Below are 25616 nucleotides of genomic sequence, written 5' to 3'. Positions count from 1 at the left end.
CTGTGCTTGCATGCAGCAATGCCTCCATCCCCAAGGGACTCCAGAGTCCAAGGAGAATTTTTTTTTAGTTTTTTTTTTTTTAAAAAAAAAGCCAAGTCGATATCCTTTCCTTAGTTCCCGCAAGACTTGGCATGCCATACAGCATTGGCAAGGCGTTAGAGGCAGATCGTTACGTCTTGGCAATTTGCGACATCACGGGGAATTGGCGTGATGATTATCTCGACGACAGCCAAGGTTATGAATTTTGGAAAATGAAGCCCAAGGTTTTTTTCCTTCGGCCTTTTTTTTTTAAAAAAAAAAATGGAGGAAGGGGGGAAGTGCTTTATCTGCCTGCCAAGAAATTGCGTGATGGTCTGGTAAGGTTTCCGATGATATAGCATTATGGTGAATATTTAGGTTTGATATTTTTCTTGGTGTTTCTAGATTTGAATATGCGCGCATTGTACCTAAATATCGATACTCTCTACTTTTTTGTGTGTCTGCCTTGCCTTTTGTTTCCAAACTGCCATCCGTAACTGCCGGCGCCCCGGTCTCAACCTACCAGCCCCGAAAGGGAAGCCGAAAGGTTCAACAAAGGGGGGAAAACGCCTTACCGTCTGCCCAAATCAACCCGTCTAACATGAACCATGTCTCCATCTGTAGCACCACCACCACCACCACCACCACCACCACCGACGGGCTCAACACCAAAGAACCCACCAACGGCCTTCCTCAACGTCTCCTTCCAGAACCCGGCCACCACGCCCTTGAGGTCCCCGCCCGTCTGCTTGAAATCCGGGAAGGAATTCACCTCGAGCAGCCAGGGCCTGGCCTCCTCGTCGACGAGGAAATCCAGGCCAAACACCTCAAACGCATTACCCAGAGGCTGGAAATGGATCGTCATCTCCCGCGCCGCGGCTTCAAAGACGTCGCCCGTGACGTCGCATATCCGCTCAAAGATGCGGTCCGCCGTGGCGGCGGGGAGACCGGAAGAAGAAGACGAAACGAGATCCCAGAATTGCTTCACGGGCGGCAAGGCAGATTCGCCTCCTCCCTGTAGGCAGGTGTTGGTCAGGTGGCCGTCCAGGTCCGCGTCCTCCCATGGCGCGCGGTAGGTCTTACCCGCGAAGAGCGCCAGCATCGGCTTGTAGACGTAGACGTCGAGGCTCCCGACGCAGAGGACGTACGTGCGGATGTGGAACTTGCGGGCGTCGGAGGGCAGGAGGAGAGGCGGGTGGATGTACGGCTGGGCGACGAAGTGGCGGAGGTGCGAGGTCGTGATGTAGTCCCCTCCTCCTTCGCGGTCACCGGCGGCGGTAGCAGCTCCCTCTTCTCCGTCTTCGTCATCGCTGTCAGGCCTCTCCTCCTCCCACTCATCAAAAATACCCTGCAACTCCTCCATCGAACTAAACAGCCGAATCCCCTGCCCGCGATCACTCATCCCCGGCTTCAGAATCCACCACTCCTTTTCGCTCTCCTCTTCAATCCCTTCGTTCTTGTCCATGCTCTCCCGCAGATCAAACGCCTCGACGAGCGCGTCGTCGAGGAACTCGGCGTAGTCCACCTCAAAGTGCTCCCCGCGCTTGACGTGCGTCTTGAGCGACGAGGAAGGGTGCTTGGCGATCCAGTGGTCCACCGTCGACGACAGGTAGTGTTTTCGAATCAAGGCTTTGCGGATGACGTAGCTGTTTACGAGGGACGTGGTCGGGTGCGCGGCGACGTGGTCGAAGTCGAGGGACTCGTAGGGCGCGATGTGCAGGATCTTCGTGTCGGGCGAGGGGAGGCTGACGGCGAGTTTCGCGGCGTTTTCGGCGTCGTCGTTGGCGGTTTCCTGCGGCGCGGGGAGGAGAGAGTATGCTCCAGGGAAGAGGCGTTCCATGGCCTCGAGGATGAGCGGTTGGACGTACGGGTCCTCGTAGTTGATGATGGCGTGGAACTTTGGGTTTGCGACTGTCGTCTCCGTCGTCGTGTCAGTGGTCGACTGCTGCTGGGCACCAAAGGTGGAACTTCGCATAGGAAGTCTGGTCGACGAGCGAGTGATTTCTGTCTCTGCCTTTGCAGGCGCCTCAGCTTGCGGGCTGTCACTACAGATGAAAAAAGGGGTAAGAATATGATTCTCGTGATGATTTATTGTCTTCTCCAAAAAGTGATCGAGAGCGGTAAGAGTACATGCCGAGCTTGCCCCCAAGAGGAGTCCCTCTATATGTCTTGATCGTCTCTTTCATCTCTAGCTCTTTACGCTTCATGCATTCGTGTAATAACGCATCCTGACATCCTACCCTGGCTACATCGCCATGTCACGCTCTCTCTCTCTCTCTCTCTCTGTGTCTTTATATCTCTTTCTCGCTGACACAGTGCTCAAGCGCACCTATATCTCTTCAAATATCAAGGGCTCACTTACAGAATCAACTCCTTCTGATGGAGTTCCTGGGCAGCATGCCAGAAGTTGGCCTTCAGGGGCGTCACACTATGGGTAGTTAGCATAAGCAGTTCCAAGAAGGCGTCCATTCCATCAATATCAGGTCGTGGCATCACATACCTCGTGTAGCCCTCTTTGACAGCCCATCCATCATTGCCAGGGGCAGCCTCTTCAACGCTCTGATACACATCTGTAAATCTCGGCGCCCACTTGAAGTGCTTGTGTCGATGGCCCTTAGCAACTTCACCCCCAGCCTTTGCCTCCTCGCCCTGCTTCGGCTTCTCAGCAGACGTCTCCCCAAACGCGCCCTCTCGAATCTTCTCCTCTTCCTCATCCTCGTCGCCAGCATCACCATCAATCTCCTGGAAACAGCTGCCATCGCGCCAGTAGTTCTGCAGCATATTCGTAAAGTACGTCTTGTGCGTCTCGACGCCCTCCACAAGCGGCACGTTAACGCTGTACAGGTCCACCTCGTCACCCGCAGGCCACTGCTGGTACAGCTTCTCAATGACCTTGACCGAGTGCCGCGCGGCGCCCTCGATGATGACGGGGTCGTGGTTCCGCGAGAAGAACGCGTAGCTCAGCGCAATCGCCTTGCTCTTACACACCGCGGCTTCGAGGGCGCCGCCCAGCGTGCCGGAGCTCAGCGCGAACACGGCCGTCGTGTTGCGGCCGTAGTTGGGCCCGCTGACGACAAGGTCGACGGGCCCGCGCTCCTGGAAGAAGTGATGCAGGCCGATCTGTACGCACGACGCTGGGGTGCCGTCGACGAGAATCCACTCGTCGTCGGCGCCGTTGGCAGAGGGCCGGGTTGTGGTCGTGCCCTCGGTGCCGAAGAGTCCCTCGGTGGAGGGGCGGTAGTACAACGGCTTGACGGTCTGGCCGATCATGTGCGCCTTGCCGATCCAGGAGCGCTGTGTGTGCGGGAGGCAGACGGAGACGACATGGCCGGCTTGCTGGAGTTGATGGACGAGGGAGTGGACGTAGGGAGAGGAGTGAGGCGATGGCGGGCCGTCGTCATTGGTGAGGAGGATGTGCATGGTGACAGCTGGCTTGCGCTTTGCGCTGTTGAAGTGAGTCGAGTTGAAAGGTGAGTTGAAGGTTGGTTGTTAAGGTAAGGTCTGAAAAGGAAGTTGAAAGTCAAAAAGATTTCGGAGTCGACGAAATTGCCCCGCGGCAAGACGTGGATGGCGGGTCTTGGCTTAACACTAAGGTGCTAGATGACCACGAGACTATTTGGGCACGAGTTGGAAACTTTGGACAGAAGTCACTCGATGTCGCAAACACTAGTAAATGACTTTCAAGGTGAGGAAGATGAATTACCACCTAGCAAGTGAGTGTCCGGATGAAGGAACTCGAGACAGACTCTCAGAGCGCAAAGTAGGATGGAGGGGTTGCAATAGTGGGGCAAGTTGACGTTTGCTGGACACGGAAGGATACCCGGTGCCCGCTCTCGGAGGGGAACGGCACCTCCAGCCAACGTCGGGCCTTCCCACATCACCGACGTGGTCAGGCTCCTTCTTGGCTTACATGAGCATCCGGGGTGAATAATTCATCGCAAGAGTATTCTGTAGCTGTACGTAATGTTACGAACTTGTTTGTAATCGAGACTCACTTCAAAATTCACAGGCAGTTCAGAAACGTAACGATGCTATGTAAAATCGTCCGTGTTGTTCGTGTGGTCCTGGTCTGCAGACTTTTGAGAGGTGATCACAGCCCTCTTCCTACACGCAATCTCAGCCCTTGGTAGAAGACTTAACAAACGCCGTAATCCCAATCCTTCCTCGCAGGCTTTACAAATCTTGTCCCATACCCAGTGAAACAAAAAGTCTACCCTAGTAGGAAAAGGGCATCCGACTGAGGACACCGCTAGTATCCCGGAGCCACTTTTTCCCTTGTCCAGAAAGTGAAGTAAAGTAACCATTACACAAAATCCTATCAAGAATTGTGCTTTCCTCCTCCCATAATCCTAACCGAAGCGAAGTAATGACCAAGACTCCAAGTCGCTAGGTTGTGCAACGATCGATACTCAAAGATGAATTATTCGTACAAGTGTGAAATCAAGTACGAGTTCGCTTAGGAGCAGAAGCTTCGAGCTCGTCGCCCGCTCGCTTCGTAGCACTGCTTCCATGGCGGCTCTTGACACGCGGCCAGTCGTCAAAAGGACTCGCACGAGTCTTGCGTTTGATCGGTGACGGTTCTTCCGCCTTCAATCCCGAGCGGGTGGTGCGTCTGGTCGACGGTGGGGTTGCGACTGTCGGGCCAAACTTGGGTGCCTTGGGAGTTGCTGGAGCCTCTTCCTCGACCTCGGCCGGGGTCTCTGGCGCTTCCTCAACCTCGTCGTCGTCCTCGAGATGGTGATCTTCGATGTCGGTAACAGCTTCCTCTTCCTCGAGAGTGATACCTGTCGCAGGGGCCTTGGGTGCGACAGGGAAAAGTAGGCGCGGCTTGATGGCAGAACGCGTGAGCGGTCTACGAAGGCGAGATTCGCTTGAGCTGCCCTCTTCGTCGTCTTCATCTTCGGGCTCAGCGAACTTGCGGAAGATCTTCTTTCCACGGCTATGATGGCGGTTAGCGCAATTCTTTCCTTCCTCTAGCAGATGTGCGAGTCAACTTACAAAACATACACCATGCCGTCCTCACGCTGAAGCGCATCGTCAACGCCTTGCGCTGCTTCTCCTGGAATCGCGACTTTGCGCTTGCTGCGGCGGCGCGGGGGCTCTCTGTCGACGGTGACGCTATCGCCATAGAACGGGTTGTCCACGCTGGAGTCGGGCACAGGAACGCGGTCTTGCGAATCGGTGAAGATCTCAATCTTCTCTTCTACTTCGGTTGCCGTGAAGCTCTCCAACGAATTGCCAGAATACTTCTTCGGGGTTCGCTTTTTCTTGGGTGTGACCAACGCCTCGTCGTCGTTAGCGAACAGATTGCGCGCGACCGACTTGATGTGCGCAGTTTGCTTCTCGGTAGGTGCCTTCTTGGGCGTCTTGGCTGGCGTGGGCAGCATGCCGTTGCGACGAGTCGAGGCGGTGTGGTTCGATTGGCGATCCATCTTGTCAATACCGAGCGACGATGCAGCGTGGGACGAGCTGTCAGCGGCTAGAAACCCAGAAGCGCGACGAACAGAATCTTGCGCAGGTTGGCGCTTCTTTTGAGGTGTAGCGGCAGGCGACATGATAGCTGTGGCTGCGGAAGGTGCGATGGACTTGCGAGTTGATCGAGGAGGAGTGCGGTGAGTTGGTGGTTGCGGAGAAGGAGTTCGGTTTGCAGCTCGACGAGATGAGATACGTGCCGACTTGCGAGGAGAATAAGGCTCCCAGTTGTCGCTCCAGCCGTGTCTGGGTGTTGGTGGTGTGCGAATGGAAGGGGGAGGTGAAGGTGTTGATGCTGCGAAGGCGGTGGCCATTGTGTCGAAAAGGGCAGGCAGGCAGCCCGGGTCGTCTGGTGGTGGTGTACCGTTCCTTCCTATTCAGATTTCTTGGACTTCAATTGCGCATGCAACTGTTGATCAAGGTGAGAGGGCGCGCGGATCGGTTTTTTTTTAGCGTCGGGTTGTGGTTGCCGCCAAGGTGAGGTGGTGATGATGTTAGAGGGGGATGAGGTGATGTAGGTGAAAGACTCTAGATGGACTCCGGCAATCAGAGTATCAAGAGATGAAGCGACCTGATGAGTTTGAACAATACTAGGCAACTGCACAGAGGTTGAAACGGTTCAGTTTGTGATATCTCTGGTTGCTCTGGCTACAGGTGATGTAAGTGAGAAGTGGATGTGTGGAATGGGATGGATGATGTTCGCGATCATGGGGCGGCAGTTGGGATGCAAAAGGAAATGGTCTCAAAAAACGTGGGAAGAGGCTGGAGGCTGGGAAATGTAGAGGCTGGGGACGGGGTAAGGTGAGGGTGAGCCGAGTGTTTTGCAGCGCACCAGCCCCAGCCCCCCGTTTTGCACCTGCACCTCACCACTCAAGCCTCATTTCTCTCTGTAAATTAAGCGAACCCCACCATAGCAGCGGGGACGCGTTGACGACTCAGGAGACGCGAATTTTCGCGTATAATCAACAGCGCTCGAATGGGCGAGCACTGTCACTATCCAGGTCCTACTTTCTAAGGTACACGCTGAAGCTGGTGTACTAGGTAAAGCACAGGCCACTGTACACCTATTCGTACCTTTGGCACCACAGTGTCTCCACCCCTGAGTGCCCCTCACTCGTTGCATCCCACATTTTCCCCCAAGCGACCGAAGACCTCTAAACCAAAAGTCTTAATCCATCAACAAATAACGTCACACTCCGTCTTGCGCCGCGCTTCCTGACAGCACGAACAAGCTAGACTGCGCTTCAAACGGAACGTTCCCTCATCCAAGTCTGGACCGACAATCGCCGAATAGAACAGAGCCACAACCAATCTGTAGCTGCAGCTGAACGCCCAAGTGCCCCTACCACTATGGCAGACTACACCGACGATTCCATCACCGAGGACATATGGGCATCTCCTGGCCCTGAGGGCAGAGGTGCACCTCCCTCCGAGCGGCCCGAAACCCCTAGAACACCAAAGACACCCAAGACACCAAAGACGCCCGCAAATCAGACTCACAATGCCCCATATGACAGAGAGGCTTCTTTGCGGAAAGAATTGGAGGGAGTGCGGAACATCAATGCTGCCATTGAAGGCATAATCAGCACCCTTGACAAGGCCAAGGGCAACATGAATGTGCGTCGCCCCGCGAGAAGCTTCTCTGAAATGAAACCAACTGACCTCGCCCTCAGACTGTTGGCAGCACCGTGTCAAACGCATCCACACTCCTAAACACTTGGACCCGAATCCTCTCTCAAACCGAACACAATCAGCGACTCATTCTGAACCCTAACTGGCAGGGCGCAAGTAACGACTTGGTACAATTGGAGGCAGAGACTCTACAGAAGCAGCAGCTTGCCGAGAGACGGGCGGCTGAAGAGGAGAGGCGACGCGAAGCGGCTCGGAGGAAGAGAGAGGAGGAAGACGAAGAGCGACAGAGACAGGCGGCAGTCGGCAGCGCACCACGTGGCCGGGGAGTTTCTCGTGGGCGTGTGCGAGGCACCTCATCGGCAACCCGCGGTCACAGCTACTCGAGTAGCACATCGAGGATCGGCAGAGGCGCGGCGAGCGTTCGCGGTGGATATCGGGGCCGAGCTAGAGGTACGGAGTAAGGGGACGATACATTTTGTTTGTGAACGAGTACCGATACCCAAAAATGATTGCATTTAAATGGTCGGCCGCCGGCTAGCCTATTTCTTCTTGAAGAAGTCGCTCATTTTCTTCATGCCCGTGGTGTTGACCTTGCCCAAGGCCTTCACGCCTCGCGTTTGACTGGCCTTCTTCTTCTTTTCCTCTTCCATCTTGCGCTTCTTCTCAGCGCGGGCCTCCTCCTCTTCCTCGTCAAGCATGCGTTTCCTCGAGTAGTCGGCCATGGAGCGAGATGAGGCAGCTTCTGCGCGAAGCTTGGTGAGCTGGACCACATATTCGTCCAATGGCGAGAAGTCGACGCCTGAAGTTTCCTTATCGGCAAGGAGCTTCTTCAAAATCAACGCCATGCCTGGCGCAACATAGCTCGAGCAGATGAAGCTGAAGGCAACTTTGAGTCGTTGCAAGCTGGTCACCTCGGTGGATGCTTGGATAGCACTAACGACGGTTTCTTCGGATACTTCTCCATCGACCGATGTGGCTGCTGTGGAAACATTGGATGTAGCTGAGGCTTTGCTGTCGACAGTCGAGACGGATGACTGGGATTCACCAGATTCGTTCGATGGTGTCGACGTATTCGCTTCGTTCGCAGCCACTTCCACGTTGACAGCTTGTGACTTCTGAACTTGAATAGGAGCTTCCAAGACTTTCTTGACAAACTTCTCGTCCATGCTGGCGGGGAGTCCCTTGGAGCTCATGGACCGTGCCTTCGCGAGAATCTGAAGAACAAGCTTCTTCTCGCTCAGCCGGTACATCTTCTCATCGCCAGCATCGACGGTATCACACACGACTTCCATGCGTGACTCGAGGAGCGCTCTCGTCTTGGGGCATCGCAGAGCTTCGGACATGTGAGAAGACGAAGTCGAGACTGCATCGAAGTGGTCGTCGCTGGAAAGGAATAGTCGCTTCGTGTCTGTTGGCTTCGCGGTGCCAAATAGGCCTGGAACCAGTAGGAACAGAGGATCCACAGCTGTCGCGACAAAAAGGTCGGCGCTATTGGTGACCTGGGCTTCAAGCCGAGATTCGTCCTTTTCATCCGTCTCCTCCAGTGTGCCAGCGGTCGTCTCAATCATCCAGCTCCTTGGTGTCGTCTTCGGCGCAGCAACCTTTGTGAACTCGTAGATGCCTGTCTCCGGGCAAAGCAGGTAGCGGGTGGGCTTGGAGTAGCGAGGGTTGGGAAGAGAGACGATGCGAGCCTCACGGGTAGCTTTTTGGGGGATTATGAACAGCTGGGGAGCGCTTGACGACTCTTCGGGTAGAGTGTATTTGGCCGTCGAAGAGGCATTGCTCGACTCGGTCTTTGCCGCCGGTGCGGCCTTGGTCGCTCTTGTTCTCGCCATGACGAAGATGATGTGTGCAGGAGTTAGGTTGATGATGTTCAAGGAGTGATTTACACCAAAAAATAGACCAATTGACCCATAAAGAACGGCTTTTGATTGTGTGAGAGGTCTAAGAAAGATCGGTGGTGAGTTGAAGTCTGGATGGGAGCAGCCAAGCTGGTGGTGGTCAAAAGTGAGTGGGACGAAGATACCTGGTACTTTCCTCTGAGATCGGTCGTCTTTGGACTGAGAAGTTAATAGGACCCTTTCTGTCTGTGCTGTGCTCTTACGCGACGACGCGCCGGGTTCAATTATAAAGTGGATCGCGTCGTCTGGGGCTTGACGCGACTACAGCCAATGGAAACAGGGAAAAGTCATCGACTACTCCACGTCAAACTCCTCTTCTCAGGCTAGTCTGACCAGGCTTATCGTGACGACGAGGTTCAGATGCGACAATTCGATAACGATTTCGAGGCATTCTTACCGCACTATTCGCACTCTTGCTTTATTTTGTTTTAGGCGGTCATTTGGCTCACCAACTTCGACGTCACTCCTTTAGCCGCACCTCACACCCTTCTCATCAGTCGCTATCGTCTCCTTTTCTTTGTCCGCTTGCTGTTTATTTGCCAGCACAGACCCCTCGTCTCGACTTTCAATCCAGTCTTGCGCCGGACGAAGCTGACAAGGCCGGCTGGCGGGTCATGGGCTTGTGGCGTTAAAGCTCCATTAAGCGGTCTTTTCCGGAAGGCGGACTGGACATACGACAGCTACGCCCTCGACTACACCATTGTGATACCCCGGCAAGATGCCTCCTGGTTCGTAATGAATGGACATCCTAAACGATCAGCATCATAACATCAACGTAGCCCCCCCGCCCGACGAGCCTCAATGGCCTCCCCGATCTCCTCACGAAGCCCTCATTAGCACACCGAGCGGTCGCGAGCGCCTCAGACGCCTTCAAAATCGAGGATCACCCTCTCCTTCACCGTTGAAGAGGGGACGAGCAAACTCCACCTTATCTACACGATCGGCGAATTTGATCGACGAAATGGACGACCAGGAGGATGAGGATGAGGAGACACTTCAGTTAAAGTTGCAGGAAATTCAGGCAAGGTTAAAGTTGAAGAAGCTGCAGAGCGCAAGGGAGAGGACGGAAGCAGCTCCACAGACTCAAACGCGACCAACCTCGAAAGGTTTTGGAGTTGGTCGGGCGCTATCCCGACCTGAACCCCAGGCCACCATCGAGGTGCCTGTGTCTCCAATCCGAAAGACTCAGCCCGCACCACCAAAAGCATCGCCGACCCGGATTGCGCTTGGGATTGACAAAGGGATCAAGAGAGCACCAAGTGTGCTGCGCCGGAATACAAATCCCCAAGATGGGCAGCAGCAGTTCGGCGGTTATCTTCAAAGGTCACGGACTCCTGCTCAACAAGAGGTATCACGACCACTGAGTTTCAATGAGAGGCTGGCCGCAGCAAGAACACAAGAGGTCGACCGACAGGGATTGAGGGAAAGAGTCCAAAAGGTCAGATCGGAGACTTTTGATATTGGGCAGTCAGAGATTGAGCAGTTCAAGGAAAAGGCAATCGACATTCCAGAGCAAGAGGAAGCTGCGCCGAATTTCTCCAGAGATGAGATCCTTGGTGGAATGAGCAGAGCAGAACCCAACCCGCGCAAGTTAGACGCAATACCTGCTCTTCCAGCTCCATCATCCTCCAAAGACGACGATGACCCCCAAGGTCTCTACGAGCCTCCACCGGACTGGATGATGGCTGGACAGAAACAACAGAGACCGAAGAAGGTCGCACCAGCAGACGTGCCAGAAGCCGAAGCATCGGCATTCGAACCGTATTCTAGCTTTCATCTCTCACAGCGCATTCTTCCCCACCAAGTCTTAACCAGGACTCTGTCTGGAAAGAAGATATTCAAGTTGCCCGACTTGCTGCAGAAAGTTAAGGCTCCAGATTTTCAGCTCCCAGACATTGAGCAGGACATTGTCGTCTTCGCCGTTGTCGCAAAGAAGTCAGAACCCCGCTCTCACAAGCCCCGGGCTGACCAAAATGGCAAGCAGTCAGACCGAGGGAAGTACATGGTCGTCACATTATGCGATCTAAAGTGGGAACTTGAGCTTTTTCTCTTCAATTCAGGATTCACCCGATTTTGGAAGCTCACAGAAGGCACAGTGCTGGCGATTCTGAACCCGACCATTATGCCACCTCCAGTTGGCAGAGAAGCCACTGGAAAGTTCAGTCTAGTGATCAACTCTGATGCTGACACAATCATGGAGGTTGGAAAGGCCCGAGACTTGGGATTCTGCAAATCCATCAAGAAAGATGGCGAGTTCTGCAACTCTTGGGTCAATAAGAAACGAACCGAGTTTTGCGAGTTTCATACCAACGAAGCTGTCTCCAAGCAGCGAGCAAGTCGCATGGAGGTCAACACAATGGACTTTGGCGGTGTTGGAGAGAAGTTCAAGTGGAAATCGAGACAGCTTGTTAACCCAGAACCCGAGAAGAAATCGGGAAAGTACGACCGAGAAACACACAGCCATTGGTTCGCTACGAAATCAATGAGTTCTGCGTCACTCATTGACGGAGGCCAGGCACTTATGGACAGGAGAGAAAAGGAAGAGAATTTGAAAAGAAGGATGATTGCCCAAGAACGCGAGAGGGGCATCATGTCGCGGCTGAGTAAAATCGGCGCCGGCACTGGAAAGGAGTACATGCAACAAACAGACCGCAAACGTAATCCTACCTCCGCGTCAAGTTTGCCGTCATCCTCGTCAGCTTCGAACGTACTCGGGGCGCGACAGAAACCCGATATGAAGAGTTTAGGCATTATGCCCAGGAATAGGGAACTGGCCCTTCACCTCAGCCCAATCAAACGCAAGAGACCACAGAGCGCGCAGTCTAGCTCCTCGGTCGGAGCGCCGTCGTCGGCCACGGCCGCGACAGGGCTGAAGACCGGTTTTGGATGGGGCGGCAATCTCAAGGACAAGCTCGCGAAGATGAAGGAAGGCGAAAAGCTGAATAGCGATAAGCCGCCGGTGAGGAAGAAGACGAGATTCGTGACGGAGAAGGGGATTCGCGAGGCTGGGAGGGAGAGTCTGGGCATGGATCTGCCGCAGGCGGTTTCTTTTGAAGATGACGATGACGACGATTTGATTATTGTGTGAAGGCAGCATTTTTTGGGAATGGGACCATTCGAAGGCGACACTGGTCGGACGGGATGGAAAGGTATGGGCTTGCGGTTACACAGGGAGTTTTCCCCAGGTATGACTCCTGGATGGAGTCCGCTTGAAGCGATTATGGTCACCAAATACAGGTTACAGAAAAGGGCTTCAAGACAGGATATCACGTCAAAAAAGACACTATTTTGACAATAGTCTGGCCGTTTACTTAGTATTTCGTGTGATCACACCTGGCTAAGGTGAGGGATAGTAAGCTGCCTCACTCGGCGTTACATCAATGATATGACCGAGGAAGCGTATTCGTCGCTATTTAGCTTCACTTGAGCACATGATCCTCATCAGGGGGATATCTGAGAATTACACCGAGAGGTGAATGTGACTTCCTTCAAAATGCCGTCCATTCACCATTCAGCTTCTTGTAAATCATCTTTCTAGCCATGAATCGTCGTCAATCGTACTCAATTTGTTCGCCAGAAGAGTCCTAAGCTGTCTCCTTTACACACCAAAAACCAACGAACCTTTCACTCTTCCTGGGAAGAGCACTACAAAATAACAAATAACACACACCAAAATGAAAAGACAACATGTTACCCTGCCCGGCCTACGAGCCGCGGCAGTCGCTCTTCTTGCCGCTCGAGATGTAAAAGCTGCCGAGAGAGTCTTCTGCGCCGACGCAGAAAACATCGTGGTTCACCACATGAGCTGCGATGACGCCCCCGGCGGCACCTTCTTCTTGTTCGCCAGTGAGGAGGAACACGCGATCGGCAGCGCCGTCGATCCAAAGGCCGTCGATCTATACGACAGTGCTAATTTTATCGACCGCAAGTACGCCAAAGAGCAGCGTGAGCTACGAGAACGAGACTTGGAGTCAAGAGGTTTTGGGAGCATGACGCCGCGGGCATGCGGTAGCTAGATTGACGGTGAGAAGAACGCATGGAAGCAGATAGTAAGAAAAAGAGAATCGTAAAAGAAGAGACCAAAAGAAGTCCAAGAAAGAACCTGCCTGTGGCCTTATGTAGGACCAACAAATTCGAACTCGCGCTCTTGCCGAAACCAGGCATTACTTTCCACCACTAGGTCATATACACATCAGGCGGTGCTTCTTGCCTCAACGTTGCCGATTGAATTAATTACAGAGTCTCGATGGCTATTGTGTTGTATTCCATGTGAGAATACTGCGGAACATGAGCATCTGAGTATACGTCTGCGAATACCACGCGCGGCTCCACACTCTCAAGTCTTTGATACAGCCACATAACTCGGTGGCCTTGCCTCTTTACTCTTCCCCCAGTCGGACTCCTTGTCTCCCAGCGTCAACTCTAACGTCTTGCCCTGACTGAAGAATTCATGTCCGATCCAACTCTTGGTATACGCCTCCCCGTCCAGCTTGGCACTCTGCACGTAGATGTTCTTGTACGCAGGGTCAAACCCGATACATTTGATAGTGGCATTCTTTCCCGTCACCGGACTTTTGACACTAACTTCCTCAAAGAACGGCGGCGTGATGAGATACACATTTTGCCCCGCGACTGGGAATAGGCCCATGACGGAGAAGGCAAGAAAAGCCCCCATGGCGCCCGAGTCGTCATTACCCGGCAACCCGCCACGCGAAGAGTTGAAGGCCGAGGGGATGTATTTGTGGATGCGTTCCGCTGAGAGGCCTGGCCGACCGGCGTAGTGGTAGAGATAGACGGTCAGGAATACGGGCTCATTGGAGATGTCGGCTAGTGGCGACGCGTGGAAGTAATTGAGGCGGGACACGAAGGCGTCATCGCCGCCCATGAGATCGATGAGGGTTGATGTGGAGTGGGGAACGATGCTGGAGACAGATTAGCTAGACCGCAGTCGCAAGAAGTTGGAGTGTACTAACAATTGATACTGCCAGATGCTCGCCTCGAACGTTTCGCTCGGATTTGTCGTCAGGGAGCAGAACCCGGCGAGATTCGAGCAAGCTATGGGATCTTGGAAGCCCCATGTTCCATTCATGTACTTGGGCTGGAAGAAGCCAGAGAATCCAGTGTCGGTGCCATTGATCAAAGACCTTTGGTCCTCTTTCCACAGATTCTGCCAGTTCATACTTCTTGCAATGTATATGTCGTGTGACTGACCCTCCCCTAGCCCCTGAGCTAGGGTTGCAAGGCAGTAGTCGTTGTAAGAGTATTCCAAAGTCCTCGTGATGCTTCTTGAGTTTGTACCAAATCCAACTGGGTCAAAGTCTAGATACGGGATGTAGTTGAGGGTCTTCCAGCTTGTGAGGCCGCCGCGTCCCTCATAAGACCACTCCAGGGGTTCGTCCTCGGCATCTTTCGTTATGGCCGCGAGAGCCACCTTCCAGTCTATCGAGGTTAGGTTTTTGACGTAGGAGTCAACGATTACGACATCGGCGTTGGAGCCTCCTTGAGTCCAGCCTTTGCAGAGAGACATGCGACAGTCTGGCAGCCAGCCTTCGTGCTTGTAGATGTCGAGCATGGAGTTTATCATTTGCGCTTGAGCTGCTGGATCGATAACGGTAAGCAGGGGGTGTTGGGCACGAAAGCTGTCCCACATGCTGCACACTATTAGAAAAGGAGAGCTGGAGACATGAAATGGATACTTGCCAGTAGAACGAATCAAAGTAAGGGATCCGACTATCCCAATGCGGATTCTCACCAGTGTAATTCTGAGGAGAAATCATGTTACGGTATAAGCCGCTCCAGAAACTCTTTTGCAAGTCTTCCGTTGCGCCAGCTGCCTTGACTGAAACGGGGCTCAGTTTCTCTCTCCAAGCGTCCTTTGCTGTCTTCACCAGCGAATCAAAGTTGTTCAGCGGATCCGGTATCTCCTTCTCTGCGTTGCGACATGCCTGATCACTGCTCTTGAACGAGACTCCCACTCTGGCAGTGACAGTGTCGTTGGTCAGTTCTTTGAAGCGCACGAAGCCGCCGCCCTCGAGGTAAAACAGGTTGAAGCCTCTCGTGATGAACAGCTCCTTGGGCTCGTTACCGGCTCTGTTATTGACCCACACCCCAGTATCAAAGACCTGGGCGCCAAAGAAGTCGACGCAGTAGTGAAGCACGTACGACCCAGCACCGAAGCTAGGCAGGAATGTCCCGTTTCCAAACATTCGCCCTGTAGGCGTGTCGACCTTGATCGACGCGTTTTGCCTGCTCGCCCAAAGATCTGTCAAGTCCAACAGCACGAGCGGATGCTCGCTTCCGCCGCTCGGGAACTTGAACCGCATGAGCGCCGCGTGCTCAGATACCGTCATGTCCGCCTTCACGCCGGACGACAGCTCGACGGAGAAGTAGCCCGGCTCGGCGACGGTCTTGTTCACGTCATGCTGCGTCGCCCGGTCCCCGATACGAAATCTACAGTTGTTAAGCTCGTCGCCGGGGCAGAGCTGAGGGAAGAGCGGGAAGTTGCCCAGGCTGGGGTTTCCGCCGGTGCCGCTGTCGTGGACGATACTGAAGCCGGTGATGTTGCTCCCGTCGGTTGAGTAACCTCCAGTCTTTTCCCCGTCGACATCGGCTACGGCCTTGGCGAGGCCGTATGGTAGTGTCGCACCGGCGAATACGTTCCCGCCGCGTTGGGAACCGATTAAAGGGTCAACGAAGGCTAATGGATCAAACGATTGGCAACATCCCGCCACTACGAAGGCAATGAGCGGTACGAGGAAGCGCATGGTTTACATGCGACGAGAGCACGCTGGGAGGAAATGGACCAACTGCTTCTAGAACGGCATTCGATGCTCAAGTAGTACCCGAGAGAAGGAGAGTCTGCTCGTTGGGTGTTATCCGGCGAGAAGAGGCTGAACCCAAACCCGAAGCTACGCAGTTCGTGTCAGAGTTGAAGCTGGATCACCGACCGAGTCTCCGAAGAGCTCATTTTCATTTACTTCCATCGCCTTGCCTCATGCATAATGACCGCACGGCAATCCCGGCCGCAACGTCGTCCGACTTGATTAGCAAAGTTTAGTTCACGACCCCGCACAAGAGCTCTATGCGGTAGGTGGTACTAGGTTCGACGATCCTGCGTGGAAGATCACGGGAATAAAATGAACGTTACATAGAGTGGTTAGCTCCATTGCATCGTTTGGATCAAGCCAGAATATGGGCACGGCTCTTGGGGGCTAAATGGATGAGATACGGCACAACTGACCGTGCCCTTCTTTTCAATCTCCCTACTACGCATGCTTGCTTGATTTTTCTCTGCCAGACGTCAAATGCAGCGCTGTACATCGCGTTGGTTGATTCCGTAGATGCCTCATCATTGGGTCCGTCCGGGATACTGGACGGCACTTGTTCGATGAGTTGATATAGCCGAAAGCCAACGAAGGGTTGAGACCGAAGTCTTACATATCTAAGCGATATGAAAAGAATGACAAGTGATAGGAGGTCAGGCTCGCGAGGCAAACCAGGAAAGCAAGGACTGATATATCACTAGGGTGAAGTGAAACTGGGTGCTTTTATTGCATCCTCATGACACCAGGTCTGGAAGATGGTAAAATACGCGAGGTTTTTATAGAATGTTTCCGGAAAGCATTTTGTTTGAAGCTACGGAGTGATCTTCCTGAGGGTCCGCACACTGTGAGGCCCCTAGCTCGTGTCAGTTACAGGGATAGCACGGCCCCGGACACTCCTGTCTAGGTCGCTTTCTTGTCTCGTTCGCAGCTTCTGGCAGCTTTCTCTCATCCCCCTCTACGTTTTGTAAGTGGCTCAATATGACTCAGTCCACGTAGTCAGACTGACAATATGACAATGGATTTACATAAGTTTACGAGTTCACACGAGAGAGAAAAAAATCGTCCGAACACCAGGCTCACGAACATCAGACGAACTCAATGAACTAAAACGAGACGTTTGGAAGAGCCCCTTTGGAGGTTGTGCGCCCGAAACACTCAATGCTCCAGCTTAGCCCCCGGAAAATCACCCCGTGCAAGATGGAGAAGGACACCTGGAACTTCGAAGTTTAACAACTTCAACTCCACCTCATGGGGCTTTCGCTCTTAATCTCGACTCTTACCACAATCTCATATCGAAGCTGGCTTCATTTCATACCCTACTTAGTATCCCTCACTCGACGTGTTTGCCAGTGTAGTCCGTACAAAGATTGAGAATCTAGGACCCAGTCACCCGCTAGGTATCCTCCACGATGCTAGACATCTACCAGATCAACCTCGCCGGCCTTCTCCTCGCCTGCGGCGTTCTCTTCGCTTCGGGAGGTCAAGACAAGTCTGATGTCTCCAAGAAAGATGCGAAGAAGAGTTCACAACAGAAGTCAAAGCAGACAGGCTCTCAATGGGCCTTCTACGTCGTCTACGCCCTCGTAATGGGTTCAGACTGGCTACAGGTAGCTAGCCCCTCACATGCAATCTCTGAATCTAAGGATCGAACCTCCTGACATGGCAACATTAGGGGCCATTCCTCTACTCTCTTTACAAGAATGAGCATCAAATCTCGGCAGACTTCGTGCCGACGCTCTTCACAACCGGCTTCGTCTCCGGCGCCGTGGCCGGCTACTTCATCGGTTCACTAGCCGACCGCCACGGCCGCAAGGCCAGCTGCCTCTTCTTCTGCGCCGCATACGCGCTCTCCTGCATTCTCACCACGATACCCAGTGTCCCGTTGCTCTTCATCGGCCGCGTACTCGGCGGTCTGGGAACTAGTCTCCTGTTCAGCGTCTTTGAGAGCTGGATGGTGACGGATTTCCATGCCCGTCGTCTGAGCGAGAAGGGCATGGACCTTTCGCGGACGTTCGGCCTGATGAGCACTGTCAACAGCATTGTCGCGATTGTGAGCGGTGTTGTGAGCGAATGGCTCGTCTCCGTGACTGGGACCCGCAAGTCGCCATTTTTGGCCAGTGTCGGGCTGCTGGTCGTTGCTGCTGGTGTTATTGCCAGTCAATGGGTACGTTGCAACATCAAATCGTATACTATTGCTATTTTCTTACTGACTGGGTGTGAAGGACGAGAACTATGGCTCGGCAGGTCAAGCCTCTTCATCGGAAAGGTCCAACGTCAACAAGCCTAGTCTTTGGGCCACAATGACGGACAAGCGCGTTCTCACAATCGGCCTCGCCTCAACCATGTTTGAAGGTTCAATGTATCTCTTTGTAGTACTCTGGTCCCCGGTTCTCGTCTCGGCCTCATCCTCACCCGAGACACTGCCATACGGCATCATCTTCGCCTCCTTTATGGCCTCGACCCTCCTCGCCTCTCTTCTGTACCCCCGCCTGCTCGCCCTCGTCTCCACGCCATCCCGGCTGCTGCTATCGGTCCTGTTCGCCGCCAACGCCGTGTTCTTCGCTCTCGGAACGGGTGCTCCTCGCGCGGAGCAAGTCACCTTTTGGCTCTTCTGCCTGTTCGAAGCCTGCGTCGGGTTGTATTTCCCCTCGATGGGATACCTCAAGGGGAAAGTCGTCGATGACGGTGTCAGGGCACAGGTGTACGGCGTCCTGAGAATCCCGCTCAATGTCTTTGTGGTTGTTAGCTTGATGTTCAGCAGCGATGGACAAGCGGGTAAGGTGTTCCTCGTCTGTGGCATGCTGCTTCAGGCGAGTTGTGGCGCGCTGTGGCTTATGGGTGGACAGGATGTGTAGATAGCTATTAGTCCCATTCTCGCCTCCGTGTGGCGATCTTCTCGTCTCCAACTAGAATTTGACTGGTCTTGACCTTGATATGAACAAGGACCTTCATGCCGCAGCCCTAGTCTCCAGTCATACGTGCAAGAATATCACCACCCTCACCGACTGACGTCTACTTAAGCGCCCGTAAGACACATCAGACGCGCCTTTCGGGCCGTTAAGTACAACCTCGCTCGTTCGCCCTGGTTTTGGGTCTCGTTATACCAGGGCTTAGTGTTCTTGTGTTTAGGTGACCATATTTGACTTGTTCTCACGTCCGACGTTCCGCATTGCCTATGTGCACATCGTGCTTCTTGAAACGAGCAGATGTGTCGCATACAACCCCCAAGCGGGCGGAAATCCCAATGTCATCTGACAGATCATTCAGGCACATGAATACAAAATGGCAGAGCATGTCTCAAACCCGAACCATTTGACAGGGCTTGTTGGTGTATACTTCACTATCACTACCTTATCTAAGTACAAAATGCGCCTCGTATTGTTACTAAACGCCGGACCGAAAGCGGCAAGCAGAAGTACCGGCATCCCTTTCACTCATGAGAAACATTGACCCGAAGATTACGAACATATGTATGTGTGTGCGCAAGAAAAAGACTTCTCTTAGCAATCAAATTAGCCATCTAGTAGTCAACTGACAGAGGTCGTAGCATTGCGGGCCGACTCCGCCTAGTACCCAGCGTCGGAAGTTGGTTCGTAGAGCCCGATGGAACGATCTCTTGGTCTTCAACTTCAATTTTCAAACTTGGGACACGTTCCAACGGCGTAGCTGTGCCATCCAACTGTCGAGAAGCTTATCAGTCTCACATGGCGTTGAAACTACGCGTCATATGGGGATTAAGTGCGATGGTTGTACTCACATGACCACTTCCAGCCCATCCGCAATCCCTCCAAGAATCCCGCTTACCGAGAGACCACGCAGGCCAGCGGCGTCGATACCTCGATTCAGAGGAATCTCATCATAGCTTTTCCCCTGCCTGGGCATATCCAGTAACGTCAAAGAGCCCGCCATCGAGCCTTTCAAGAAAAGCTGCACTTGGCAAGGCAAGTCCAGCTCATTTCTCTCAACTTCGACTTTGGCGACATACTGCCTTATCGGGACCATCTTGCGCCGCTTGCCCCTCATGGAAGAAGATTGCTGCTTCTGAGGACCGTAGATGCTATTTACCGTCCTACTGACCGCCATCTTAACGTCTCCTGGTGTCTGATCCCAGAACCTCATCGGTGCATACGTATACCCCCAGTCACGGACGTGCGTGACCGATTCGCTGGTAAGCGGACCACCGCCCGTTCCAGTAAAGGGCCACAAGGGGTACTGCGGGTTGATGGTGGTCCCGGATGGCGTGGCGAACATCTGGGATGAGGCATAGGAGAAATGCATTGTGGCATTTTCGAAGTGAAGAGCTTGCCAGAAGGCAATGAGGCGATCTACATTGGCATGATGAAGCCAGCTTGGGAGACGAATCAGACCTGGCGTCACAAGGGTGAGGAAGAACTTACAATAGTGGTTCGAATGCCGAGGTTGATAGATGGAGGAGATCCTGGCCGCAGGCAGCCCCGACATGGACTTCTCCATGAGGCCCTTCAAAGTTGGCGCCTTCATTCTGGGCAGTGACCATCTCATCGAAGGAGGTTGCCTTCAAGAAGACATTATACTGCGGCTAATCAGTAAAGACAACCAACTTGAAACGCCACAAGCTTGCTCTTTGGAATTGTGTTCATCAACTTACAACCTTTTCCTTCAAGCCGTATCCCTTGAGCCTCGCGTTCGCTGTATCGGGATAGCTTTCGCCGTCTCCAACACACCGCTTCGTGTAATTCTTTCCATCAAAGCTGCCGAATCTTCCATTGAGAGCCGTTTTCGGATAAGTAAAACGGTAGAATGGGTTTCGCACCGCGAGTGGCTGCAAGGCGCCGCCCACAGGCCTCTTGATGACAACTGTCGGCATCGCCGTCACGGGCGGAACCTGGGAGTCCGCGGCCCAGTCCCAGTACGCAACGCGCAGACTCTCCGCAGCTTCAACGTATTCTCGCTTATGAGACTCCGGGTAAGAGAGCGCAATACGCTTGGCGTAGCGGACTAGCACTTGCTGGAACAAGTAGTCAGTTTTCACTCACTCATTGATTCTTCATGTTTGGGTGATCGGTCGCACGAACCTCGTAAAGCGAGAGATATCCGCGATGCCAAGTACCAAACAGTCCTTGCTTGTTGACTATTAGCAAGAAAAAACAATTGCGCTGCCGGACTGTGAAGACGTACGTTATGTGGGCAATATCCAGCATTCGCCCCGGTCTGTGGTCCCCCTCCTGACCAGGCCATATACGGCTGTCCATGAATGCCTGCGACTGTCAGTAGAATGTTCTGATGATGAAGGGACTTTACGATGACGAACCAGCGACTTGAAAATACGATATGGGATCGGTTTCGTTCGCATCCTGCATAGCCGTGAGGGCTCTAATGTATAAGTCCCTAAGCGTTTGTGAGAAAGATGGTGTCTATCATCAAGCTCTAGTCTTACCATTGCGGGCCGGCTTCTTCGTGTATGGTGTTGATGTTCCTCCTTATTGGCATTTCACCAGTCCGCATATTGATACCGTATCTCACTCCAACAATAGGGTACTGTTGCGCCGAGATGGTACATGACGCGGCCACAAGGATGCCAATAACAAGTGACAAAGTCGAAACCATTGTGTGTTGAGACAGTGCACGTCAAGTCAATTCGAGATGCATGAAGGAGGCAAAGGCCTTTTTTTCAAAAAAATCGGGATTTCGGCACGATTTTATCCTTTCATATGGAACAGTCAAGTTGGCCCCTTCCAAGATTTCGAAGCAAACGAGAAAAGCCGTCGGATCCGATCCATGATCCCGTGCTGTCACCAACCTTGTATCATAACCCAGAATGTGGGAAACTCATCATGCTCGTGCACCTGCCGCCACGTACCGTTGCGCGACATGGTGACAATGTTCGACGATGTTCGACGATGTTACTCTTCCTCTGCCTACCTCGGATGGAGGATGTGGATGCATGATCAGCTGGTGACGACCCTGAGTGAGCTTTCGCATCTAGGAACAACCGTAGGACTAAATCTTCGATAGTATACCAAAATAGATACGGCGCGTGTTTGTATCACGACATCGTTAAAGACCGCGCTGTGGGGGCTCTCTCCTTTGGACAGTCTTTGCTCATTTGGGTAATGTTGACGACAGACCTCATCCTGAAGCGGGAAACCTCAGCCGCTCCGGGTTTTCGAATCCGGAAACGCTACGGGTGACTGCTGGCAGACCATGAGATTGGGAAAACAGTATAAACGGAGCGGTCAGTGTTGCCGTCGATGCGGCTTTGCTATGGCCCCTAATACGAGCGTTATTTCGCGTCTCCTTCTTGGCGCTGATTTGTAGCCTGAACGAACCTGTGCTGGCGACAACCTCTGTCTGTATCACGAGCAGAACCATCAGTTTCCGTTTGCGCTATGATGCCGTCCTTCCGAGATGCAGACAGCCGGTTGGTGTCACCATGCGAAGCCACGCCGTGACTGAGTTTCCTCCCTTTTCTGCGTTTCTTCACTTCACCGCTCTCGGAGGCACTTTAGAAGAAGCGCTGGATGATGGAGATGAAATGCATTGGCTGAGAAATACGATGTCTTATTCCTGAGCGAGGCGACTTTCATGCTGCACGAGGTGTACGAGGCGCTCTGACGTGGCAGACATCAGGTTATTCAGCGGCTAGGGAAGAACCGTCGTCTTTGATGCATGCCTTCACATGCCCCTTCATGTGCCATGGATCACGTGTTGTGGCAACTTTTCGGGGAAAGACACAAGCATCGTGGCTATTGGCGATCACGATACACGATGTGCGAGCAATTGAAAAATTTTCATCATGTCAATAGGTTAGCTACTTAGTTGAATCTCATATTTCCCAGCGGTATGCTTATGATATCAAACATTGTATAATGTGGAACCTAAGTGAACAACTTTTTGCCTTCAGCAATACAGCTTTTCGCTCAACCGAGATAGACAATGAGGCAAACCTGTCTGTAGCAGGCTGCTAAGTGGAACGCCAATGATCATCTCAACTAAGCCAAGTTCCTGCACCAAGAGAGCCCTTCATGCAAATCCGGAAGCCCATAATCTCATCCATATTCAAATCTCCTCAGAACCAAGTAAAGGCTCGGGGGTGTGTGTTTGTTCAGTTTGGAACACCAAACCAGTGCCGAAGTAGACGTCTGGTCTCATAGCGACTTCTCGAGAACGACTAGTTCACGGAATCCTTCTTTCCACTTCTTCATCTGCTCGGCCGTGGGCTTCGGCAATGGGCTCCGGGCCACACCACCATAGCCCAGCCACGCCTGAAGGCCAGCTTTCACGCCCACAACACCACCTTGGATCGCTGTCCAGTCGCCTTGTGAGACGATCTCTTGCATATCCTGAGCTTCTCCATGTCTCCCCTCTTGGAACAGCTCAATGGTTCTGATGCAAGCCTTGGGGGCGATGTTGGCCAGGCCTGCGAGGATGCCATGCCCTCCAGCTACCAAGGCCTGGATAGAGAAGTCGGCTGAACCTGCCAAGACGAGGAACTCCGGGGTCTTCGAGTTGGGATTCTTTGCTAGCTTCCTCGTCGCGCCAGCAACGCGGTTCAACTTGCCCGTGTTTCCGCATGTAAGCTTAACGCCAACGATGTTGGGATGCTGAGATAATTGCACAATGACGTCGGAGGACAGATCCATGCCTCCCACTGCGCCAGGAAAGTTGTAGATGATGAGAGGAATCGGTGATGCATCAGCCACCGTATGAAAGTACTCGAAGATGGTCTCCGATGACGGAGCAAAGAGGCTAGCGTAATATGACGGAGGAAGCACCAAGGCATAGTCTCCACCAGCAGCCCAGGCCTCGGTACAGTATTGTATCGTCTCGCGTGTGCTCTGGCTTCCGCAGCCGACGATGATGGGCATGTGAGAGAAACCGGCGTCATTGAGAGCCTGTCGTGTTGTTGCCGTGACGAGTTGACGCTCGGCGTGTGAAAGATGGACTGCTTCTCCGTTGGAGCCCTGGGTGGCCAGGCCGGTCACACCCGCTTGAGCAAGTCGTACTGCATGGCGAGCAACAGTGTTGACGTCCACGTTTTCCGTACCCGGCTCGAAGAAGCACATGGTAGGTACGTAGACACCGGGAACAAGCGGCCGGGCCTCCTGCAGATCTGCGCCAAGTGATGCGCTGTCGTATGAGCTGCTAAGAGGTGAATTTGATTCAGCCGCAGTCAGACTTCCGATGTGTAGATGTGAAGAAGTATTAGGGTTGAAAGGTATTCTGCTATAGCCGGCTGTGAAACTACCCGCCGGCGAGGGGACATCCTGGTGAGGGGCCATGACTGTTGTGGGAGATTGTAGCAGAAGACTTCTTTCAGGTAAGACGACAGGAAGCACGACGTAGGATACACGAAGCGTGGCAGAGTTGTAAATCAAACCCGGGAAATTAGAGTAAGATGATGAGGTCTGTACTGAATATAGTATATGCTGTGCCGATCTTGGTCCATGGAGATCCTAGAGGTCGTTCAACAAGCCGAGGAAGACGGGGAGGAGTGGGAAGGAGGCCTTTTATCATCGGAGGGAAGGAAAAGAAGGAAGGCAGCTAGGGATGATGTGACCCCCATCAAAGGGTGGCATATCGATAGTAGTCTTGCAACAGACCAGTGGCGTCACAGGTTACTTCGTAATTGTGGCGGCTCGTCCGTTTCGTAAGTCAGCGTCGCCCGAGATGAAAAGAATGATGCGGGCCTCCAACGGATGAACCGGCGCTTGCATACGAGCAAGGTCCTTCTCACTCTCGGACTCAAGGAAAAGACGCACCATGTGGAAAGTCATGGGCAAACAGGCCATTCCGAACTGACCAGCAAGGATCGCGACTGGCCAAACGAAGTAGCACGAAGAACTGCAGCAGAGAACCGGGATGTCGGAGAGACTGAAGTGTCTAGACCAGGGCTTCGCGACACAGTGCGTGGAGTCAAAGGCAGGATCGCTGCTTAGCCATGCAAGACGCGAGACCGGCATCTGCTGGTGGGAGAGATGAAGGTGGGATGGCTGAACCCAAGCCAGATACGTCTTCTGGGGTATTACGCCGCTCGACGTGGGGGTTAGCTTCAAAAAGGCCCTTGATCTCCAAGTTGCCTCCTTGGACACCTGCAGAATCGAGCATTCCAAGCCGGCAATACCATCCCGCTAACCTTCACACCAGAATAGTCTTGGAGGGTAGATGAATAACCTCCAGATCTAAGGGACCATCCTCCCGATACAATCTGTGAGAAATGAGCCATGAAAGACCTTGCGACCAGCCGCAAGCAGTTCGGTTATCACTCATGTGGCTCGGTATTAAAACGGCGCCCTTCTCAAGTGTTGGTCTTGTTTTTACCTCGATTCAAGTCCCATCAAATGAGTTGATGTTGGAGGACGACACGGCGTTTCGGCCGACGCTCATGGCCTCAACCGATATCAGCAGTGAATAAATTACGATCCGATTCGAAGAAGGAAAGATTTTGCTGCATTTGCGCCAGCAATCTTTATGTGAAAGATCTGCTTGACCTGTATGGTAAACAACGAATCTTTAGAAAGAGGCAAACCGAGCTCTGAATAGGGATGCCGCGAGGCAATGAGCGTCTGCTTTAGGCTCATTAGGGAATGATGTTTTGTTGAGAAAGCCTTCGATGAATTGTGAGTCGCCGATTGGCATCTGCTCACGTAAGCCTAAAAGTGAGTGAGTGAGAGAGAGAATGAGAGAGTGTGTGGGAAAGAGAGATTTGCTGCTGTCTCCTCCAGGTCACCTATGCCATCAAAGCTGCTTCATCCTATTCCGAATCATATAGGAATCATTCCGCGCCACG

At 53.1% G+C, this 25616-nt stretch overlaps 10 protein-coding genes across 10 annotated transcripts; 4 read left to right on the top strand and 6 right to left on the bottom strand.

The window, feature by feature from the left end:
- Positions 1-589: 589 nt before the first annotated feature.
- CPAR01_13027 (5'/3'-nucleotidase SurE) lies at positions 590-3438 on the bottom strand (the record flags this gene model as incomplete). Its single annotated transcript, XM_060497281.1, has 3 exons — positions 590-2063; positions 2381-2446; positions 2519-3438. The coding sequence occupies 3 exons, from the start codon at positions 3436-3438 to the stop codon at positions 590-592; spliced, it is 2460 nt and encodes an 819-aa protein (XP_060343674.1).
- Positions 3439-4458: 1020 nt separating this feature from the next.
- On the bottom strand, positions 4459-5804 carry CPAR01_13026 (uncharacterized protein; the record flags this gene model as incomplete). The annotated part of the gene is made up of 2 exons (XM_060497280.1): positions 4459-4957; positions 5017-5804. The coding sequence occupies 2 exons, from the start codon at positions 5802-5804 to the stop codon at positions 4459-4461; spliced, it is 1287 nt and encodes a 428-aa protein (XP_060343673.1).
- Positions 5805-6840: 1036 nt separating this feature from the next.
- Positions 6841-7583, top strand: CPAR01_13025 (DASH complex subunit Duo1; the record flags this gene model as incomplete). The annotated part of the gene is made up of 2 exons (XM_060497279.1): positions 6841-7107; positions 7164-7583. The coding sequence occupies 2 exons, from the start codon at positions 6841-6843 to the stop codon at positions 7581-7583; spliced, it is 687 nt and encodes a 228-aa protein (XP_060343672.1).
- A 78-nt stretch (positions 7584-7661) lies between these two features.
- CPAR01_13024 (uncharacterized protein) lies at positions 7662-8957 on the bottom strand (the record flags this gene model as incomplete). Its single annotated transcript, XM_060497278.1, has 1 exon — positions 7662-8957. One exon carries the CDS (start codon positions 8955-8957, stop codon positions 7662-7664), a length of 1296 nt encoding a protein of 431 aa, XP_060343671.1.
- Positions 8958-9741: 784 nt separating this feature from the next.
- CPAR01_13023 (primase zinc finger) lies at positions 9742-12111 on the top strand (the record flags this gene model as incomplete). The annotated part of the gene is made up of 2 exons (XM_060497277.1): positions 9742-9751; positions 9803-12111. 2 exons carry the CDS (start codon positions 9742-9744, stop codon positions 12109-12111), a joined length of 2319 nt encoding a protein of 772 aa, XP_060343670.1.
- Positions 12112-12697: 586 nt separating this feature from the next.
- On the top strand, positions 12698-13039 carry CPAR01_13022 (uncharacterized protein; the record flags this gene model as incomplete). The annotated part of the gene is made up of 1 exon (XM_060497276.1): positions 12698-13039. One exon carries the CDS (start codon positions 12698-12700, stop codon positions 13037-13039), a length of 342 nt encoding a protein of 113 aa, XP_060343669.1.
- Positions 13040-13359: 320 nt separating this feature from the next.
- Positions 13360-15787, bottom strand: CPAR01_13021 (glycosyl hydrolase family 92; the record flags this gene model as incomplete). The annotated part of the gene is made up of 3 exons (XM_060497275.1): positions 13360-13945; positions 13997-14674; positions 14733-15787. 3 exons carry the CDS (start codon positions 15785-15787, stop codon positions 13360-13362), a joined length of 2319 nt encoding a protein of 772 aa, XP_060343668.1.
- A 1469-nt stretch (positions 15788-17256) lies between these two features.
- CPAR01_13020 (major facilitator superfamily transporter) lies at positions 17257-18702 on the top strand (the record flags this gene model as incomplete). The annotated part of the gene is made up of 3 exons (XM_060497274.1): positions 17257-17454; positions 17520-18011; positions 18070-18702. The coding sequence occupies 3 exons, from the start codon at positions 17257-17259 to the stop codon at positions 18700-18702; spliced, it is 1323 nt and encodes a 440-aa protein (XP_060343667.1).
- Positions 18703-19367: 665 nt separating this feature from the next.
- Positions 19368-21433, bottom strand: CPAR01_13019 (uncharacterized protein; the record flags this gene model as incomplete). Its single annotated transcript, XM_060497273.1, has 8 exons — positions 19368-19526; positions 19652-20195; positions 20245-20399; positions 20475-20834; positions 20902-20949; positions 21005-21084; positions 21138-21214; positions 21264-21433. 8 exons carry the CDS (start codon positions 21431-21433, stop codon positions 19368-19370), a joined length of 1593 nt encoding a protein of 530 aa, XP_060343666.1.
- A 1541-nt stretch (positions 21434-22974) lies between these two features.
- Positions 22975-24108, bottom strand: CPAR01_13018 (dihydrodipicolinate synthetase; the record flags this gene model as incomplete). The annotated part of the gene is made up of 1 exon (XM_060497272.1): positions 22975-24108. The coding sequence occupies one exon, from the start codon at positions 24106-24108 to the stop codon at positions 22975-22977; it is 1134 nt and encodes a 377-aa protein (XP_060343665.1).
- Positions 24109-25616: the final 1508 nt, after the last annotated feature.

The sequence above is a fragment of the Colletotrichum paranaense genome, assembly GCF_030867605.1.
Source record: "Colletotrichum paranaense strain IMI 384185 chromosome Unknown Scaffold_12.1, whole genome shotgun sequence".
NCBI lineage: Eukaryota > Fungi > Ascomycota > Sordariomycetes > Glomerellales > Glomerellaceae > Colletotrichum > Colletotrichum paranaense.
The sequence above is the reverse complement of the archived record's forward strand: the minus strand, read 5'-3'. Positions and strand labels throughout refer to the sequence as shown.